This window comes from Danio rerio, chromosome 11, assembly GCF_049306965.1.
Source record: "Danio rerio strain Tuebingen ecotype United States chromosome 11, GRCz12tu, whole genome shotgun sequence".
Classification (NCBI taxonomy): domain Eukaryota; kingdom Metazoa; phylum Chordata; class Actinopteri; order Cypriniformes; family Danionidae; genus Danio; species Danio rerio.
This window is the reverse complement of record NC_133186.1, coordinates 13,729,274-13,752,070: the sequence shown is the minus strand read 5'-3', so window position 1 is coordinate 13,752,070 and position 22,797 is coordinate 13,729,274. Positions and strand designations below refer to the sequence as shown.

The 22,797-nt window shown below is 35.9% G+C and overlaps 1 protein-coding gene across 2 annotated transcripts in view; it reads right to left on the bottom strand.

The window, feature by feature from the left end:
- The window catches only part of abcb11b (ATP-binding cassette, sub-family B (MDR/TAP), member 11b), a 46,156-nt gene that overhangs the window by 14,765 nt on the left and 8,594 nt on the right, over positions 1 to 22,797 (bottom strand). For both annotated transcript variants that reach the window (XM_073916556.1, XM_003199465.7), the window contains 12 exons: positions 20,232 to 20,356; positions 19,942 to 20,116; positions 18,297 to 18,410; positions 15,132 to 15,242; positions 11,221 to 11,346; positions 10,937 to 11,140; positions 5,988 to 6,158; positions 4,202 to 4,403; positions 3,285 to 3,366; positions 1,463 to 1,592; positions 1,197 to 1,364; positions 1,011 to 1,115 (listed from right to left, as the gene is read on the bottom strand). In XM_073916556.1, coding sequence (XP_073772657.1) covers positions 1,011 to 1,115; positions 1,197 to 1,364; positions 1,463 to 1,592; positions 3,285 to 3,366; positions 4,202 to 4,403; positions 5,988 to 6,158; positions 10,937 to 11,140; positions 11,221 to 11,346; positions 15,132 to 15,242; positions 18,297 to 18,410; positions 19,942 to 20,116; positions 20,232 to 20,356 — 1,713 coding nt within the window. The remainder of the gene's footprint in view (positions 1 to 1,010; positions 1,116 to 1,196; positions 1,365 to 1,462; positions 1,593 to 3,284; positions 3,367 to 4,201; positions 4,404 to 5,987; positions 6,159 to 10,936; positions 11,141 to 11,220; positions 11,347 to 15,131; positions 15,243 to 18,296; positions 18,411 to 19,941; positions 20,117 to 20,231; positions 20,357 to 22,797) is intronic.

Here is a 22,797-nt window from a genome sequence, read left to right as displayed (position 1 = left end):
AGGGCACTTTTTGTCAGACGGCTCATTGGTTTGACTTTCATTCCCCGTCATTCATTTTTTAAAAGCACCCGCTCCATTTTTTTTTTTTTTGCACGTTTTACTCAATTTCATGAATGCTACAGGTGCCTAATAGTTAGATGTGAAGCTAACATTAATCAGATTCACTCTAGTGAACTGAATCCATGTTAGCACATCACGTTTGATGTGTAAATTTCACAGTAGTATGTAGTGAATACACACAGGCTCGAAGACTCGTTCTTGCCACCTACAGTGCAATTCGGCCAGGTATACATCCGCACTAAATTATCAAGGTGAAAGTCATCATAGTTTGCGTAGAATTGACCCAGCTCCCAACCCAACTTTGAGACTAGATTAACGGACAATAAGAGTCTCGCATTAATGCAGCATGTTAACGCCAATAACGGCCTACGACTAATTTAAATTGATCACATTTTCAACTGCGGCTGCATGCAATGGTGCAGCTGAGAATTAAATTAAATACAAAGCGTTTTTCACCAAGGCAACCCAGATTGCTGAAATATAACTGGGTAAACTGGCAGTGGGCAGATTATAGAGACCAAAACAAAGACAGACATTCTGGCACTGAATGCACATTTTTAAAGGAGAATAACTGACTTTAGCATTGTTCAGTATGTTTACTTAGCATGTTTCTTACACATCTGCAAACATATTATGGTATTTTTATGCTTTTTAATGTCAAACTCAGTTCCTGGAGGGCAGCAGCTCTGCACAGTTTGGTTCCAACTTTAATTAAGCACTACACCCTTGGTGACAGCATAATTTATCCTTGTTTTATCCAAGATGTCTATATATTTAGATGTCTATTAGACTTAATTTAAACACAAAAAAATGCTTGCTGGGACTGGTTTACTAGCCATTTGAATATAACTCTGTTGTCACTTTAAGTTGTGTTAAATACTCAGTAACTTAAAAAGTCCTTCTATAACAGCATGCAATATTTCCAGTAAAATGTTATTATTAAGACAAACCTGTAACATTTGTGTGAAAAAAGAAACCAAACCAACTACTACAAAGAACAGACAGATGCCATTAATCTCCCTCCGTTGTTCAACAGGATCTGGCATCGAAAATGTCTGCAGGTTAAAAGAAAAAGATGAAAGTCACACTTACTGAAACCACTTGAAGTACAAGAGAACAACAGACAGGAACCTCACCGCCAAGATTTGACTGAAAAGGAGAGAGTAGACTGGGTTCACCCCTCCATTCACAGCGGCTCCAATGCTTCCAAAAAACATGTAGGGCCATTCAGGAGCGTTATATTTCAGGATACGAGCTACTGGAGCCGGTTCCACCTCCTCTGCAGTATCTTCAGGAACACCGCTCTACAAACACACACACACACACACACAGTATGTATACCGTATGTGTTAGCTGATTGAGATGTAATGAACATTTGACCAAGGTTTTGGAAAGCTCTAACCTTTCCCATGAACTCCTGAAGAACGGTAGTTTCAGAATATGAACGAGGGCCTAGTTCTCCAGCAATGGCCACTGAAGATTCAGGAACAGCGTTTGACAGCTGAGATCGAGATCTTTGGTGAATAGAAGCTCTGCAGGTATAGTGATAGTGAATGAGAGGTTTAAACAGGGAAATAGTATAACAATAATACTTTATTCTTATTCTGTGCTATTTTCAAATCACTTCCCAAGGGAGCTGTTTAACTATCCTGCTGAAGAAAAAAACTATTAAATTCATTATATAATTTTTGATGCCTTTAATGGATTTATTGGATATTATATCATTTTAAATGGAAATTCTAATTGTCCTTTGGGTCTAGAATGGTATTGTCTTTTGTTTTATTCTGATAGTGGCAATAAAAATTATGAATCCTAAATATTTTCCAAAACCACTAGAAACCATAAAATTGCATCAGCTTTATGGTAAATGTTAAAATTGATAGTTTGTAATGCCTTTAATATGGTGGTTGAGAGAGCTAAACACCAACAAATTAAGAAAAGATCTTTATCGATTTGACAGCAAACTTGTTGAAAATCACATTATGAAAATTTTCACAACCCATGCAAATAGCACAGAGCACAACAGAAATGTTTCAAGGAGACCCAAAAACACAACGGACCCGGCTATTTAGGTTATGGGCTGCATCCAAAACCACCTACTACTCAGTAGCTACTGCATTTGAATTTAAACATACTACTTGGCCATTAGAAAAGTATGTTCTATACAGTATGAATGTAAGCAGTATGAAAGGAATTCGGGCGTACTACATCTGCCATTTTGTCATGGTCATGTGACCTACACGCATCAGTTGCATCGCTTTACTGCTATTCATGAATTCTCTCATGGGGCATCATGGGATAGCGCAGCGTGCATGGGATGCACACTTCAGAATCTCACCGGAAGTAGTAGGTCATCCAGGTACTTCTCGCATACAAATTTTCGTGAATTTTATGAATTCGGACATACTACTCGGCTCGCATACTGATTTTAGCATACTATATAGTATGGAAGTATGTGGTTTCGGACGCAGCCATGGTTATTTATGCTAATCAGGATGTTAAACAAAAAAACTCATTCTTAAAACATACCACTATATACTTTTTTAGAGAGCACCAAAAATGTCCCAGGAGGTCTTTTTTTTTTTAAATTTTTGTTTTTGCAAATCCACCAGAGGCCGCTGTGAACACTTTTTCAGATCTCAAATATCTGCACCTGCTGCTGGGTAAATCCTCCAGATGCTGCGGACTGACTGACTGACTGACTGATAGACTGACTCACTCTTCTCTAAACCCAACCAATGGTGCTTTCGAAAACACAGATTGCCCTGCCCACCCACTTCCTTAAACACAACCGACAGTTTTAAAAAGCAATCCAGGAAATGAAAATCCCCTGCGGTCGCCTGATTTTTACCAGGTTTTCAGATTTTACTACATTGTCACCCTGTTATTCACTTGTTTATTTTATATTTTGGCTTGTTTTTGTCTTCATTCCACATGGAGGTAAGCGGTCAGCTGTTAAGTGTGAAAAGGAACGGCCTCATACCACCCTGTAGCATTCATTTTAAAGACAAAATGCAGCCATACTTTCTTCTGGCTACATAATTCGCAAACTCCAGAAATGTATATAGAGCTATATTTTCAGAATGACCTTCAGCTGAAATATTGAGATCAACTAACTGATAGATGAATGAATCACTGAACACTCAGTAGTATTGAAACTAAATATAGGAATAGTCCTACAAGACCTAAATAGTAAAACACCAAAACTATTTTACAACTTTTACCTCAAGCTAGCACGATAGCTTCCAGCCCTGTTGAGACTCCTTCTCTCTGCATCACTTTCACAACATTCTGCTTCCTCCATCTCTAAGAACGGAAACAGACAAAATTTCATTCACTTTATTTACTTGTTATCCTGTGCACATATTGGAATAGAGCTTTGTGTTTAAAGAAATTTAATAAAAAACAGTTATGCCATTATGTCAGGAATTTAAATTACCGCTCAGTGCAAGAGTTGTTCACAACTCAACTTTAGATTAAAAGCATTGCAAAAGGCTGATTTTGTAATATAATGTAAATCATTGTTGTCGTTGTTTACTAAAGCTTTTTTGTGAATCGATACAAATTGTATGATTGCGCTAACTAAACCGAAACTAAAATGAAATAAAAATGATTAAATATAAATATTTGATGGCAGCATAAAAAACAAAACAAAAAAATGAAAGATCGACAAATTTCATGAATATTTTATCATTCTGCTGACTTAAATGGAGCTATATAAAGGAAAATAATATATAATTATGTAAAAATTCTGTGATTATGTAAAGTGAAATTAAGCTAAAAAATATTTTTAAAAGATTAACAATAATATTATACAAAATAAAAAAAAATTAAATATTTTTGAACTAAAAAAAAATTCTTTGGAATGTAAAATTAATAAAAAAAAATATAACATTAGTCCAAGAGTTAATAAATAATAATGGAACAAAAATGATGTAAATAGTGAAAAAAAAATCTATTGAGTGAAATTTGGCTGTTTTTAAAACAAGAGTGGCAATTTAAGTTGGAATTTTTTGAACTTTGAATTTAGGGTTCTTTGCTTTACATAGTTCAATGCATTGGAGGACATTGACACATGTCACGTGTAAGGATCCTAATACAGAGTACTAACAGTAGGAATGGAAGACTGTGTGTTACTCACCCTGTTGGGCTTTCTGGTTCAAAGCTTTGTCTCCCTGGCTTTGAAGAGTGACCAAGGTGAAGTAGACGCCCTTTCTTTCCAACAGCTCATCATGTTTTCCTCTTTCAACAGCACGGCCGTGCTCAAATCCCACAATCACATCTGCATTCTTGATCGTAGATAAACGGTGAGCTATGGAGATAGTGGTGCGACCCATTCTGACCTTCAAAAGAAGATTGATGTTCATTCACTCACTCATACATCACAGCCAGTTATGTTTATTCAATTACTTATACTGCACATCTTTGGACTGTGAGGGAAAAAGGAGCACCCGGAGGAAACCCACACAAACAAACTGCCAACTGGCCCAGACGGGACTCGAACCAGCAACCGTCTTGCTGTGAGGCGACAGTGCTAACCACTGAGCCACCATATAATTGTTGTTTTTTCAGGTAAGTAATAATAAACGTTACAGTGCCCATCTTCCATACCAGAATTGCAGTTCAAGCAGCCCTGCTTGAAGTGGGTATCAGAAATTGGTGAATTTGTGAATCTGGTGCCATGACCCAGATGGGAGTGAGGTTAAAAGATGTTTACAGGGCACAGGGAGCCTTGGACTAGAGGGGTTATGTTAGATATGTTTCCATCAAGCTGTTTGTATGTACATTTTTCAATCATATAAAAAATGCTTAATGGAAACAAAGGCCGCATTTACACTGCATGGTTCAAGTGACTCAATTCCAATTTTTTTCCACCATGTGGCACAGATCAGATATGGCCCATGTATGTGTAAGCAGGAAATAATCACAGATCAAATACAGAAATGGAGAAAAGGGTGCTCTTTTATTATCAGCTATCAGTCAGCACCCGCTTTTTTTTTTTTCTGGTCATTGCGCCTTTGCCATGTGCTGTGTAAATGTAGACAATTGGATATGAGTGATTTTTAAAAGATGATGTAAGCAGGTCAGAAAAGAAATCAGATACAGTCACGAAATCGGAATTGACCATAAAGAATTGCAAAGTGCAGCCAAAATGTACAGTATGTGTACAACTGGGTGGTGTAATCCTTTTATCCAGTATGACAAAATGTCCATAAATTAAGATAAAAACACAGTTACAGAATAAATTCCAGCAAACACATCAAAACCAGAAAGCACATCCAAGTTAAGTTATTTGTTTTAACAGATCATGTGAACACAAAAATAGGTGTGCTGGGACAGCATTAATGAGCAAAACAGTGAAGTGACCACACAACATAACATAACACATCTGAAATGTTGTTTTAGCCATTCCAAAATGCCTTAGCCCAAGTCAATGGATATTACCTCCTAGAACTTTCTAGAGTGGCTGCACACCCAAAGACTGGTTTCACACCTTCAAAAGCCACTGCTTTACACTTTACACTTCATCTCCTACTTCTGAGGCAATAGCCATTTATTATATTAGGAAAAATGCCACAGTGGCTTCTCCTGCCACAGCAAATTCCTTTTTTTGTGTGTGTTTTGCTATTGTTGCCGTGACCCGGATGGGAGTGAGGTGTAGGGGGGTTTACAGGGGTTAAAGGAGCCCCTCACTGAGCAGAGTCTGCGTGTGTTAGGTAAGGGGAGTTATGGTTCTATGAAGAATCTTTAACATCCATAAAAATGCCTAATTCCACAAAAGGTTCTTTATAGTGTAAAGTTTCTTTAGATCTTTAAATTTTTTTACTGAAACGTTCTTTAAGGAACATAAAATATTTCTATGACATTACTGTGAAAATGTTAGTTTTTTGAGGTTTTATTTTTTTAAAGACTTTATGCATGCTGACCTTGTCCAAAGCCTCCTGTACAACAGCTTCACTTTCATTGTCCAAAGCAGATGTGGCCATGTCCAGGAGGAGGATTCTAGGATTCCTCACAAGAGCCCGGGCTATTGCAATTCGCTGTTTCTGACCACCACTCATCTGTCCACCACCCTCACCTACTAAAGTCTCAAATTTCTGAAAAGAAAGGGGCATTGAAGTTAGAGGCATGTTTTATATGTTTTTTTTTCTTTATTTCTAAAAATATAATTGCATTTAAAACTACAGTGTATTTTTATTATTATTGGAACATCTGTTGAAAAAATTCCTGGATGAATTTGGAAGATTGAAGGTGTCTGTGTTTTTGGGGAGGAGAAGAAGTCCTTAACACAATATTCTCTTGTTTACAAAATGGTTTGTGACTTCTCTAATAAACTCTGGTGTAAACTCAAAAGAGATGCAACACTAACAGGAAACACGCAGAAGATTAAATTTTAATAAACAATAGAAATGATTTCTAATTATTTGCAGAGAAAAAGTATGACAATGGATGTATGAAATATGCACCATGTCAAAGTATGACATGCATGCACTTAAGTATGCACTTAAGAAGTGTCTGAATTCTCTTTTGCTATTTTAAGGACATGAAAAATGGCAGACGTATAAGGGTTGTCCTTATGAGTTGTTGAAATACTTTGGGTGTAATGTGCTTTAAGCCATATGTCTCTAATCATATGTCTCATCTCCCACTCATTGCGCCATGGTGCATTTGCTATTTACATTGTGGCCTTTGTAAGCAAAAAAACTGAACAATTCACTAGCGAGGAAATGGATCTTCTTTCGCAAGAGGTTAAAGCAATAAAAAAAAATTATCCGGATTCTACCAAAGCACGCTGACATGAAGAAGGCATGGGAAGAGGTAGTGTTTTATATTTATGTAGACAATAATAATCTTTTACATTTCTGAAAGGATTTTTTTTCTATTTAATACTGTTTGTGTGCTGCTGCACATCCCTGTGTGTGTAATTAACAATATGTTCACACATTTTGGACTTTGCTATCACTAAATTTCTCTTTAAATAACAAACAGGAAACTGCACCATTGACTTTAGACCTGCTTTTAGTGGGTTTATGGTGGGGTCAATTTAGGTTGCTTTAAAATAGCAACCCACCAACAATGCCCCGTAACACACCTCCTTTTCACACCAGGCACACAAATGGGCACAAGCGGAAATGCTATTTAAACAACATGTCGGAGGATGTGAAAATGATCATGAAGTTATATTAAATGAAAAAAATTAATCTGTAAAATAAATTCAAATAGACAATGCTATTAGCCTTGTGGTTAGTGTGCTTGAGGGCCTTTACTGATCCTTCCCCTCTCTATATATCACTGTCCTATACTAAATAAAAAAAAAAAATATATATATATATATATATATATATATATATATATATATATATATATATATATATATATATATATATATATATATATCCATATATATATATATATATATATATATATATATATATATATATATATATATATATATATATATATATATATATATATGGCTGATTCCAGCGTTATGGACGTGACATTTGCAGTAAAAAAATGAAACGTATATTCTCAGAGAAGGTATATGTTAACAGTATATTGAAATATATGTTTATATTTTTCTTACCCCTTAACCATGGAGTTCAGGCATCAAAAAAATATCAGTCTATGCAGGTGTTTTATATTTAAAATGACGGCAAAATGAATGCGTTACGGACGTGACAAAAAAAAGACATGAGTTTTGTGAGTTGACATACTTTGTGAAAATTCTGTGAATGAAAATGCAGAAGCCAAAAAAATATATAACAGTCAAAAGGATAAGGGTTGGCTCTGCATGGGACATATATAATTAATTTTATTTAGTTTTTCATTTTTGCATTAATGAGGAAAAACTATCGTTACGGACGTGACTTGTCTTCGTTATGGACGTGACTGCTCTGAAATTGACAGTTGACACATTATGAAAATCAGATAAATGCTTTCAAAACTTGACCAAAGACCTATTTGTGGATATCTGTTGGGTGTGTAAACCAATAAACTTTAACCTCTGAGACATCTGAATGGTAAGGTTGCACAATTAATCAAACTTAAATAGATATCACCTTGTTATATTTAATTCGTATTATGGCATGTGTGTTGTTAAAGGTTAACGCACGTTCGAATGTTCAAAACTCAATTCGGTAACAATGTTGCATGCTAACATGGTGCTTTTATACTCTGAATAATATAGAATTTATAATAAACATAATCAGCTATAATGGGCCTATGTTTAGCAGGCTCCTAAAGTTAGTGTTTCAGACAAACTTGAATTAAATCATTGCCCGACTGTTGCGCAAGACCTTGTCTACGTGGAGAATATTTAAAATCTAGTTGTCACAGATATGGCAATATTATATTTGACAAAGTTTATTTTAGTTTATTCTAGTTAACGTGTTAGTTGATGGAATAAATAATTTAATTTCTCCACTCGCGCTTGCTTTCTTTTTCTCGTCGGCAGTCACTTCAGGACAGGTTGCAAAAAGTTCATACGCACCAGGGTGAGAGAGAAAACTTTATAACTTAAGAAAGGTTTTGTGTAGGCTATGTTAAACAAGCAGAAAAATAGTCATTGGTTGTAGGCATGTACGATGGATGACTATAATGTTTATATTTTTAGGCTATAGTTCATAACTTTGTGTAAAATATTGAATTAAATATTTACAGCTGCAGGTCCTATCGATTTTCTAACAAATGTATTACTCATATAATGTAGTTAAAGCTTAGATCAATATCAAGATTTTATTCTTATTCTTATTAAAATAATTTTAATAAGCACTCAAGCGCATTTCCCGGGTGCTGGAAATCTTTGAAAATGTTTCAATTTTAATGTAGGCTATAGCCAATTTTTAAGCTTTGAAAGTGCTTAGATTTTGGATAAAGGGCTTGGAAAATGAATTGTGTCGCTTTGATAATTTATCTTTATAAATAGTTATTTAATTAATGAAATAAAAAACATATTTATGCTCTGCATGAAACGAAAACTCCGCTGTGGCCTGACCCGCGGCGTGCGCATTTTGAGCAGTGGGAAAAGACCAAATGCATGGAGGTTATTGATTATGCGCCTTGCACGCCTCGCGTTTTGTCATTGCGCGCTTTGTGCGCTCCAGAAGAAAAGCATGTTACCTCAGTGGCGTCTTTCATTCTTCAATCAAACGAAAGCAGAGGCGGGGTTTCCTTGGAGGTGACAGCAGTGTCAAGATGACTACGGCGAACTTTTTGATGACGGAGAGACTTGTGGTCGTTGTTTTAAGTCATCCAAAGTTGTATGACTTTACAAATCTTGAATTTCATAATGTTATTTAAAAATTTAAATTATGAAAACATTGACAGCAACACTCGCGCACAATAGACCAGCTGATTCAGTTGTTATCTATAGTGACATTCAAAAGAGCACCGTGCTCCTTTTCTTCTCTTCAACATAAAATGCATTGCGGAGCGCCTCACGTCTCTGGAATGAAGAAGCGTGTTCGTTGTGATCGGCTTTTATGAGCAACACATATTTGTTAACTCGCATGACAGTAACACGTGCAAACACACGTGCTTACATATGTTTTTTTGCCAAAAAAGGAAAATGAAAGAAGGATATTCTGGCCACAGTTTGACACAGGAGTTGACGAACAAGCGCTGATCCTGGTCGTCTGTGCTGCCTGGAGCCGCGTCATAAACTCAACTAGGCATATTTCATGATTTAGTGCAGACTACAATCAACAAACCACCCTTTTTTCCATTTGGAAAAAAACAGCTATTAATAGTTCTTATATACATTTTAAATAGCCTAATCTACAAATCAAACAAAGACAAATATTTTATAACTTCGCACCAAACTGATGCTTTCATTTTACAGCTTATAAAACATGTATGCAAATTAATGCAGTATCACATGTAAATAACAAAATTGTTATATGCTTAGCCTATACTTTACAAAATGTATAGGTTCAAAGCCTTATGGTTCATTGTCATTATCTTTCACTATAGGCAGCGCGTGCGCACATGAACCGCAAGTAAGACGGAGGAAATAGGTTAAGTCATTATGGCCAATTATGGCAATACGTAAAATGTTGTTTTCTTATTAAACATTTATTTCTGAAATGTTACTAAAGTGGTTTATAGTTAAATGAAATGTTCAGTTCTTGATATAACATATGGATGTTATGTAATGTAAGTCAGTAATTGTAATGCAGCATCTTAATGAACAAATATGCGCTAGTCATTGGCTTATATTAATAAGGAGTTCAAAAATGGTCACGTCCGTAACGCAAAATTGTGGTTGTTTAGAGCAAAGACCTGAGATGAATTGGCGATCATAATTAGTATGGACATATTTTGGCTTTGTATACAAAGTTTCATTTTATTTGTTATAATATTTATTCCACAGTATAAACTTTTTCATTAAATCGTTACGGACGTGACACGTGACCGAAGCTGCGTGATGTCTTAAATATGTAGCTCATAAATCAAAAGGGCAGTAATGTTATGAAAAAGTAAGGGTAATCATTTATACTACAGACTCCAATCCTTCTGCAGAATGATTACTGTTAACATAAAGCATGGAAAAGGGGAGTCTTTAATCCCTTATTCTAAAGCACGAAATGTGGTTGGATTATAATGAAATTTACCATTGGCACAATCCTCATATTTCATGGATAAACAAACCAATTTTATAAAAATTTAACAAGAGCACATCATTACAATAAAATATAGACCTTAATGAGCAAATTTAAATAGGTTTTGTTATTTTGGTCAAAAGTTTATTTTTTCATGATAAGGTTGACATTTTCATGGAATTGCTCATATATATATCCTTTAAAATATTTTTTAAAAATCCAAAAATTATTGATGTCATTGTATGGTAATTTTGAGAAAATTTATCTCCTGCCTGTGGTAAATCCATGATAAAGTTGTAGGCATTGGCCTCTTTGGCGGCTGTGATGATGTCATCGTTCGAGACTCCGGGCCGTCCGTATCGGATGTTCTCAGCAATAGTCGTGGCAAACAAAACAGGCTCTTGCTCCACTATTCCAATCAGAGAACGCAGCCACTGTATGTTCAGACCCCTGATGTCATGGCCATCCAGTGTAAGCTAGAATAATGGAAAGTTGGACAATTTCTGAATCACATCCACCAATAACATTGTGGAATGTGAAAGTCTTATTTCATTACCATTCCCTCTTTGGGGTCATAGAACCGTTGGATGAGTTGGATTGCTGTGCTTTTTCCAGCCCCACTGGGACCCACAAATGCCGTTGTCTCTCCTGACTTTACCTGCAGATTAAGCTGATCCAGGATCTATGAAGGTGAATAGTGTCAGGTAAGTTACTTCAAAAAAGTAATTAATTACTAATTACATCATTAAAATTGTATTTAATTGCTTTTCTAATTAATTAAAAAGTAATAGTTACTCAATAAGTATTTAATTACTTGACTCAATACTAAAATCTACAAAATTCTCAATGTATAGACAATAGAAATAAAACTCTTAACTTTTAATTTTTGTCAAACAGTAGATATTAAAATAATTTCATCTTTTTTGTTTAAGAAATAACACAAACATTTAAACATATATTAAAAATATATATGCATCAAAACACGAAACATTTCAAATTAACAATATAATATAATGATTTCAGCAGCATGGACCATGCCACACTTTGAGCTAGACTTTATTGTAAGGATGTATTGATAAAAGGGATGGTAAGTGAGATGAAGGTGAAGGGAGGAAGAGGATAAACAGTGAACAGGTACAGTGCATCCAGAAAGTATTCATAGCACTTCATTTTTTTCCACATTTTTTTATGTTACATCATAAAATTCACTTGTGGTAAATTCAGTTGATAGACCATGATTCGAAAAGGCGCACACCTGTCTATACAAAGTCCCAGGGATGACAGTGCATGTCAAAGCACAAAGCAAGCATGAAGACAAAGGAAATTGTCTTTACACATCCGAGACAGGATTGTCTTGAGGCACAAGGCTGGGGAAGGTAACAGAAAAATTTCTGCTGCTCTGAAAGTTCCAATGAGCACAGTGGCCTCCATCATCCATAAGTGAAAGATGTTTGGAACCTCCAGTACTCTTCCTAGAGTGGCCGACCATCTAAGCTGAGTGATTGGGTGAGAAGGGCTTTAGTCAGGGAGGTGATTAATAAATGGTCACACTGTCTGAGCTCCAGCGTTCTTCTGTGGAGAGAGGAGAACCTTACTGAAGGACAACCATCTGTGCAGCAATCCACCAATCAGGCCTGTATGGTAGGGTGGCCAGACAGAAGACAGAAGCCACTCTCTGCCTGGATTTGGCAAAAAAAAAAAAAAAGGCTTCTGAAGGACTCTCAGACCACGAGAAACAAAATTCTCTGGTCTGATGAGACTAAAATTGACCTCTTTGGAGTATATACTAGGCGTTACTTTTTAAGAAAACCAGGCACCCTGCATCACCAGGCTAATAAAATGCCTACAGTGAAGCATGGTGGTGGCAGCATCATGCATCATGATGTTTTACAGCAGCAGGTACTGGAAGACTAGTCAGGATAGAGGAAAAGATGAATGCAGCAATGTACAGGGACATCCTGAATGAAAACCTGCTTCAGAGTGCTCTTGACCTCAGACTGTGGAGACGGTTCATCTTCCAGCAGGACAATGACTTAAAGCACACCGCCAAAATATAAATGGAGAGGATTCGCAACAACCCAGTGAATGTCCCAGAGCTAAATCCTATTTAACAGCTCTGGAGAGATCTGACAATGGCTGTACACCGTAACTTCCCAGCCAACCAGATAGAGCTAGAGAGGTACTGCAAAGCGGAATGGGCAAAATTTCCCAAAGACAGTTGTGCCAAGCTTGTGGCATCATATTCATAAAGACTTGAGGCTGTATTTGGTGCCAAAGGTGCATCAACAAAGTATTGAGCAAAGGCTGTGAATACATGTGATCTTTCAGGTTTTTATTTTTAATACATTTCAAATTTTAATTAAAAAAAAATAAAAAATTTCACATTGTCATTACAGGGTATTGTGTGTAGAATTTTGAGTAAATTAATTAATTTATTTTGGAATAAGTCTATAACATAAAAAAAGTGGAAAAAGTGAAGTTACTTTCTGGATGCACTGTGGGTAGGTTGATTGGGTGTCCTACGATGATGCCAAGAGAGGGGGTACAATTTCTGCAATATTTTGGTAGAGTGATTGGACCCCCAGATTCAAGGGTTATAAGGGTAGTTTACGAAAAGCAAGGAAATAGTGCTTAACAGTGACAATAACAGTGTAACAGTAACAGTGCTAGAGGGCTGGTCTACCTTAAATAAGTTGTAGGGAGTAGGTAATTGTTTAAGGAGGCAAAGTGAGGCATGGTTTCGGTGGCGAACCTTTGTTAACAAGTTAACTGCATAATATATGTATATTTCATACATAAAGTATATACTAACATACATTTCTGAAACATTCCTTTGTTTTAGGTGTGCAATTTTTAGACAAAAATGTAATTGAAAATTTAAGTTATTATGCAAAACACCTAAATAACAACAACAAACATAAAATAAATTTACTTAATCTGCTTCTCTAAATGTTTACATTATATTCTTATGAACTAATTTCTCAATGTCTCATATGCAATTGCCTTGATCAATTATTTGAATGTTCTTTAATATAAAAAAATAGTCATTGCAATTAATTTAAACTCACCTGACACTTTATTAAGTACGCCTGTTTAAATGCCCGTTAACGCAAATTTCTAATTAGCCAATCACAAGGCAGCAACTTAATGTATTTAGGCACGTAGACATGGCCGAAACAATCTGCTGCAGGGCAGGTCAAACCAAGCATCCGAATGGGGAAGAAAGGGGATATAAGTGACTTTCAATGTGGCATGGTTGTTTTGTCAGACTGGCTGGTCTGAGTATTTCAGAAACTGCTGATCTACTGGGATTTTCACAGACAACCATCGCTAGGGTTTTACAAAGAATGGTCCCAAAAAGAGAAAATATCCAGTGATCGGTGGTTCTGTGGACGCAAATGTCTTGTTGATGTCAGAGGTCCGAAGAGAATGACCAGACTGGTTTGAGCTGATAGAAAGGCAACAGTAACTCAAATGCCCACTCAGAAGAGCCTCCCATGCAGAAGAGCCTCTCTGAATGCACAACACATCAGAAGACCACACTGGGTGTTACTCCTGTCAGCTAAGAAAAGGCAACAGAGGCTACAATTTATACAAGCTTGCCAATATTGGACAATAAAAGATTGGAAATGATACCTGGTCTGAAGAGTCTGATTAGGGTTAGAATTTGGCATCAACAACATGTAAGCATGGATCCATCCTGCCTTGTATCAACGGTTCAGGCTCGTGGTGGTGGTGTAATGGTGTGGGGGATATTTTCTTGGCACACTTTGGGCCCATTAGTACCACTTGAGCATTGTGTCAACACAACAGCCAACCTGAGTATTGTTGCTGACCATGTCCATCCCTTTATGACCACAGTGTACCCATCTTCTGATGGCCACTTTCAGCAGGATAACGCACCATGTCGTAAAGCACAAATCATCTCAGACCAGTTTCTTGAACATGACAAGGAGTTCTCTGTACTCAAATGGTCTCCACAGTCACCAGACCTCAATCAATGCATAAGGTGCACCCTTGGGATGTAGTGGAACAGGAGATTTGCATCATAGATGTGCAGTTGTCAAATCTGCAACAACTGCGTGATGCTATCAAGTCAGTGTGGACCAAAGTCACTAAGGAATATTTCCACTATCTTGTTGAATCTATGCCATAAAGGATTATAGCAGTTCTGAAGGAAAAACGGGTTCCAACCAGTACTAGTAAGGTGTACCTAATTAAGTGGCCAATAAATGTCTTTTACTCTGCGTCGCTGAATTGATTTATACAGAACTGTTAATACCATGCTATATTTAAGGAAAGTAACTGTGATTAAATTATCTAAAGATGAAAAGTAATGCCTTGACTTTTGAAAAGTAATTTATAACAGTAGTTACTTTGTAAATAATTACACCAATCAACGGAGGTGAATAGAGTTCATGTAAAGCAGAAACACAGCAGAAAGCCTTGTGTAAATGTTAACTTTACCTTCACTTCAGGTCGAGATGGGTAATGAAAAGTTATATTATGAAACTCCAGATCTCCTTTCACTTTGTCTAACTTATATCCAGCCTCAGAGAGACAATCAATCTCTGGTTCCTGAAAATAAGACAACATTCCTGTCAATACATCACTTGCGAAGGTGTCTGACAGGCTTTAGTGTCAGATAGATGTCAGACATGCAGTAATACAGACGTTTTTATCTGATTTGCTCTTGCATTGAGCAGCCAAGGCATTGCCATTTTTTCACACTTACTAAATCCATAAAAGAGAACGTAACTTTCATTTGCTGTCTATGTAGCATCATCTTTTTGGTTATCAGAGGAGTGATATTTGTCTGACACATGTCTTTGCTTTTATAGTTCAGTTAAAAAGTATGTTACTGCTAAATGTTCAAAATACTTCTAGTGAAATTAAAGTTTGAAATAAATGTACATGATGTAGTTAATAACAATAATTAGGGCTTTACATTAACACCCACCAAATGTTAGACACACACTTTGGCTGGTTGAAAGTCATTTTTAAATTGTTATTTTCTTAAAAACAGGGTTTGACAATAAGGATGGCCCAATATGGGCTCAAATGCGATCTTAGAATTGAGAAGCAGCACAACTGACAAAATTCTCGCGCAAGCAAAAGAAAAGTGAATACCGGATGAGAGGATAATCACTTGTGCCAACAGCTTATGTGATGCACGCGCTCCCGTTTCCTTGCTTGAATGTTTGTCACCTGCTTTCTTTTGCTTACAGTTATTTTTTGTAAATATGATTTGATTTTTTTACAATAACATTGCTTTAATAGGATATTAACTTCTTGTTTATGTGTAGTTAGCAGGTGATCTGAAACCTTTAGCCAGGGCAGAATACTGTGCATATTTTAGATACATCACAATAATTATTTTTTAAATGTTTTTTTATGTTTTGTTAAACAAAAAGTAAAGTATACAGCTATATTTTGCTTGTTTTTACACATTTAAAAATTGTGGCTAAGAAACAGTTATTTATTTAGTGTGGTTAAAGATAAATTTAGTAAATCCTTAATTTTGAGCTTTGAAAAGTCCTGTGAAAAAATAATAATAATTGTAATACGACACTATGAAACTATGACCCTTTTGCTCATGCTCATTGAGCAAGCTTACACAAAAAGTGAAATAAATGAGGAGGCATGTGGACATAACACAAAATCTATATCAAGTAATTGTAGCATGTCAAAGTCATATTTATACATGTAATGCATGTAATACATGTAATACATGTAATAATGTAATATATTTTCCCAACAACAAAAATGTTGCTAGTGAAAATGGCAAGTGGCTAGTGATGTTGGAAAACTACTAGCCACAGTGGCTGGTGATCAAAAAAGTAAATGTCAAGCCCGATAATAATAATAATAATAATAATAATAATAATAATAATAATAATAATAATAATAATAATAATAATAATAATAAAATATTAAATATTAAAATATCTAGCAGTGTAAATTATTGTATGTTTCTTTAAAATTATAATATCTATTTTTAATGGGCTTTTATTAAAAAGAAATTGTCTAGCTTAGTGTTCTGTCATTTTTATATAATTTTCAATTGAACTTTTAAATATTGGTTTTAGCAATGTTAGTTCTACAACATATTGTATTTCAGTTTAATATCATTTTAAAAGCTCAGATTTTTATTTAGTAATTATATTTTACCTTCTCTTTTTATTAAAATGAAAATAATTTTGTTAACAAAAATCATATATGATTAAATAAAAAATAATAAAGTCAATAATAATGACTCTGTTTTAGATACACATCAGTTTGGTTTAGTGACAGTCAGTCGGTGGTGTAAAGTAACTGATTACAAATACTCAAATTACGGTAATTGATTTGTTTTTCTCAGGAATTGTAATTTACTAAGTCATTTTAAAAACATGTACTTTTACTTTCCCTTGAGTACATTTTTAGTGCTGCATCGGTACTTTTACTCCACTACTTTCCTTCAACCTGCCACTAATTTATTTATTTTGTCTACAGGGATTAGAAAAATCAGTCCTGTCTAATCGAATTGTACATAGGAGGTAAATCACCACATGACGAACTACCTCAAGACATGTGTGTTTTATAATTGCAAACTGTTTGGAAGCATTAAATGTGTCCAAGAAGATGTCCAAAATCTTTACACACATTGACCCAGAGACTGTTTAGATGCATGTCACTGATGAAAAGATGACAAATGTTTACTGTATGATAACTAAAACAGCCTTAAACACCAGCAGGCAAAGGACATCAGCATTATGTCAGATTGACGTTGTACCCCAAAAGACGTTGCAGTTTCTTTGGAAATGAAAATTGGGTTGAGAACGTTCAAGGTTACAGAAGTAACCCTTCGTTCCCCGAGGAACCGAATCCTCCCATACGTGGATTTTCTAGATCAAATCCACCTATAGCACTGGAGTTCCCCAACCGAAGGGGAACTCAACGGTACCTAAAGTATCTAACATCCAACCTAAAACCAACCAGATATCAAATTCTAATGATTTTAGAGCTTGACGTTGTGTTGATGTTACCACTATGACGTGGATTTTGGTTGGATTGGATTTTGGTTGCCATATACCTGACGAATAATTGTCAGTATTTGACGTCAATATGACGTTGGTTTAAGATGTTGGCTCGACATTGGATTTTGGTCACTTCATAACAACCTAAAATCAAGTAAATATCAACGTCACTTGACGTCATTATTGGACATCAAAATAACGTTGTCCTTAGACGCTGACTAGACGTTGAATTTTGGTCACCTGACGTCACAACCTAAATCTAACCGAATATTACTGTCTTATGACATTGTGTGCCTGTTGGGCAATAACTAAATGCACTACAGAATGTTACGTTTACACACAAATCCACAAATTAGATGTAAACACATCAGCTTTTCACAGCGTAAAACTCACAACTCACTACTCTTAAGTGCATTTAAAAGGGCTACTTTTTACTCATACTTTGAGTAATATTTACATCCGATACTTTTACTCTACTTACACTACGTTTTTAGGCAAGTAATGGTACTTTTACTTGAGATTATGATTTTTCAGTACCCTTTCCAACACTGCAGTCAGTACTAAATATTAATGTTTTCCATCATGTATCAGTGGCCCACGTGAATGTTCTTACGCGGTCTATTGTCTCAAAGATAATGGTGGCAGCTCCTCTTCCTGCAGCAAAGGCCTCCAGGCAAGGAGACGCCTGACCCAGATTTAGGGCAGCAATGAGCACTCCGAAAAAAACCTGAAAACAAAACCATATTTGTCTTTTAAAAGGGACCTATTATGCAAAAATCACTTGTATTAGGGGTTTAAACACAATAGCATGGCATCAATGTGTAAATATAGCCAGCCTCTTATGATAAAAAATTATTAATTCTAGTTTTTAATAATCACACTTTATAAAAACAGTCTGCAAAACACTTTGAATTGACATTCTCCCTTTCTACATGTCATCAGAGGAGAAAGCCCCGCCCATTAGTGACTGTCTCTCTCTCATAGAGCATAGACAGTCCTGAGTAAGAAGCAGTCATTCGCCAATTGACTTTTAATCTGCTGAAAATAACGTCAGCGACTAAGATGATTGTACATGTGGAGTTTTAGTAAACACAAATGCACACTATAGTCTCCATAGACGACCTTCTTCTGAGACACTTTTATTGATATTTTCAGTTTTTGACAGAGATAACATCAGTCCTGTTTTGAATCGGATGCTGTGCTAATTAGCTCCTCCCTTTGTAATGGGGATTTTTGATGACAGGGGTAGGTAGGATCCAATATGCAGCTTTATTTGAGTAATCAGGCAGTCAAGGTTCAATATCAAAGTAGACCGTAACACGTAGATAATCTTAAAAGTAAACGATGAAACAGGCAAAAGGGGTTGAGACAGGTGTCCAACAATCAATAAACAGTTTAAGCAAACAAAGGGTCAAAATATGGCACTAAAGTAAAACAAGACTCAGCACTGTATGTGTGTGTGAATGGTGTATATACACTGCTCAGCATATATAAGTACACCCATCACAAATCTACACGCAATTTTATGTTATCGAAAAATATTAAATACAAATTTAAAAAAGCGAAAAAATCAGGAGAAAAAAGCAAAAAAAAATTGTTGAAATTTACTAAGTTGTAGTTTATTTTTGCAATATTTTACTTGAATTTAATTGTATTATCTGTCAACTGCTAAATAAATTGATGACTAAAATATTATTTTAATTAATATATCTGTTTAATAAATCAGTTTTTTTATGCAACAAAATACATTACCTATATTAACTGAAAAATGGATCAAAATTTTCATTTTCAAAATGGGGTACACGTAATTATGCTGAGCACCGAGTGTGTAATCAGGGTGGACTTAAAACGGGTGTGTGACTGTGGGGCATAATAGGATTTGTAGTTCAGGTAAAAGACAGGGAATGTTCTACAGTGACCTGCGAGGGCTACATCTCAGGTGATTGCAACAACCCTTTTTGAAAAGAGGAATGGGAGCAAAATCCCAAATAAATTTAAAGCGACAGTGACCAAAACGGCACAATCTGAATCAAAGCCTAAAAGGGGCAGTATCAAAGAGTTATAAAACATTATGTGTGGGGTATTTTGAGCTGAAACTTCACATACATACTCTTGGGACATCAAAGGCTTATTTTACAGCTTGTAAAAAGGAACATAATAGGATCGCTTTAAATCTGAATTATACTGAATGACTAAAATGAACCATAACATGCAGATTTTTTGCATGTTCTTGCATGAGAGACATCATGTGCAAGTACCTGCAGTAATGTCCCTGGACTGTACTCTTGTGTGTCCACTACTAAACTGGATCCATACCAGAAAGCCAGTGCGTAACAAAGAAAGATGATGAACCACATGTATCCTGTGAAAAAGCCCATGATCAGACCTTTCCGGATGCCCCATTGTTGGGCAGAGATCAGATTACGATCATACCTGCAGAAAATATACATTTAAAGAGTTCAAGAAGGTAAAATAATGTAATTTCAAAGGAAATGGCAAATGTTTTTGATGACAATCAGTCATCTTTTTTAAATGTCCTGTAAGTTACCTATCCACTTCTTTTTTCTCTCCACCAAAGGCTGCCACAGTGCGCACACTGGACAAAACCTCATCTGCCACTGCACCCGCTTTAGCGTACGCCTGCAGCTCCATTCCTGTCAGTTTTGCCACAAACTAGACAAACAAGTGCAATCAAAACAAAAGTATTTCACTTTGATTAATTTTATACAACAGGTCATTCCAGTCCTCTGATGTTATTGACTATTTATTGTTTGTTATTGTTTGTTTCCGAGATAATTATGAGAGCCTGTTTTCACCAAAAATTTAAAAGGTTGGGGATTTTTGTTTGCAAGAAGGTCACTGGCATTTTTGTTTACATGTTCTCCTCGTGTTCGTGTGGGCTTCCTCCGGGTGCTCCGATTTCCCCCATAAGTCCAAAGACTTGCTATAGGTGAATTGAATGAGCTAAATTGGCCATAGTGTGAATGTAAGAGTGCATGGGTGTTTCCTGGTGTTGGGCTGCAGCTGGAAGGGCATCTGCAAAACATATGCTAGATAAGGTGGTGGTTCATTCCGCTGTTGTGATCCCTGATTAATAAAGGGACTCGGCCAAAAAAAAATGAATGAAGAAATATATATATATATATATATACATACATATACATATACATATACATACACACACTATATATATCACAATTTTGCGGCTGGAAGGGCAGCCTCCTCATAAAACATATGCCAGAGGCGATTCATTCCTCTGGGGTGACACCATATAGACGTAAGATGCTGAATTCAGATTTTATAATCTCACAATTTTTTTTTTCTGAAATCAACCAATAAACTCACAAAAAATGTGAATTTTTGAATCTCTTAATCAAAGGTCTCCATATTGACTAAAATAACTAAATAAATAACTAAAACAGCTTATTTATGACTTGCAGAGATTCATTCTGTTTAGATTTGATTGATTTATTCATTGATCCATTCATTTTCCTCAGGCTTAGTCTCTATTTCAGAGTTCACCACAGCGGAATGAACTGCCACCTATTCCAGGAAATGTTTCACGCAACGGATACCTTTTCAGTCACAACCCTGTACTGGAAAACATCCACACACATTCACACACATACACTATGGTCAATTTAGTTCATTGAATTCACCTATACGCATGTCTTTATATTGGGGCAACCAGAGCACCTGGAGGAAACCCACGCGAACACGGTGAAGAACAAGCAAACTCCACACAGAAATGCCAACTGGCCCAGCCGGGACTCAAGCCAGCAACCTTCTTGCTGTGAGCTGACAGTGCTAACCACTAAACCACTGTGCCGCCATTGATTTATTTTATTTTATTTTTTAATTATTGGTTGAAAATTTTACAAGGTGAAGGCCTGTTCACTTACCAAGAGTGGTATCTTTATTGATAATGGTGACTATAAAGTTTTCACAATCATTCTAAATCTGTGGCAATAGGAACAAAATCACTGGAATTAGTTTCAGAATGATCTATTCTAACAGCTTAAAAAATTTTGAAATATTTATTCATTAATTTTCTTTTTGCCTTAGTCCCTTTAATCCAGGGTCGCCATATCAGAATGAACTGACAACTTATCTAACACGTTTTTACGCAGCGGATGGCTTTCTAGCCGCAGCCCATCTTTGGGAAATCGGAGCACCCGGAGGAAACCCACTCGAACGCAGGGAGAAGATTCAAACTCCACACAGAAACGCCAACTGACCCAGCTGAGGCTTGAACCAGCGACCTTCACTGTACTTTTTACTCAAATGTACTATAAATGAGGAACTGTTTAAGCGCAATGTATGAAAAACTTAAATCTGGTTTATTTAAAAACCAAAAATTATTTTATTTAAAGGGGTTATTTACACTCCTAAGGGCTGTATTTCAACAGTCTAGGCACAATGTCTAAAGCGCATTGCGCAAAAGCATTAAGGGCATGTCCAAATCCACCTTTGCTATTTTAAGCATGGAAAAATACACTCTTCACCACAGCGCATGGTCTAAGAGTGTTGTGCTTATTCTCTTAATGAATTATGAGTGTGTTTTGAACATAATGTGCATTAAACCAATCAGAGTCTCATCTCACATTCCCTTCCCTACACTTCACTAGTGAGAAAAAGTCAAACAGATAATCTGCAGCAAGAATAAAGAATGAACCTCCTATATTCAGCCTTTTTACTTTCTCTTCACTTCACTTTTACTCTTTTCTTTACTCCTTTACTTTTGTGGATTAAGAAACCAGTGTTATATGCCATTACCAATATCAAAATGTTTTTGTAAGCATCCAGTTATTCTTTACACCAAATAAAAAACTGGCTACAATAATACTACTATAAAAAGGAATATCCGCTCTAACTGTAAAACTAAACAAATTGCTTTTGACACATTAAAGGGCCAAGCATGCAGACCACAACAAGGTGTAAAGTTATCGCGTGTCATATTTAACAAACATATTTTATGTAATTTTGCTCACATGGATAATTGAATATTATTCAGATGATGTCATTACGCTGCTGTGTCATCAGCCAATCGTTGCATTGCTGATCTTGATTTTGAGGATCGATAGATCTGTCCTTCACAACACACACAGAGATGT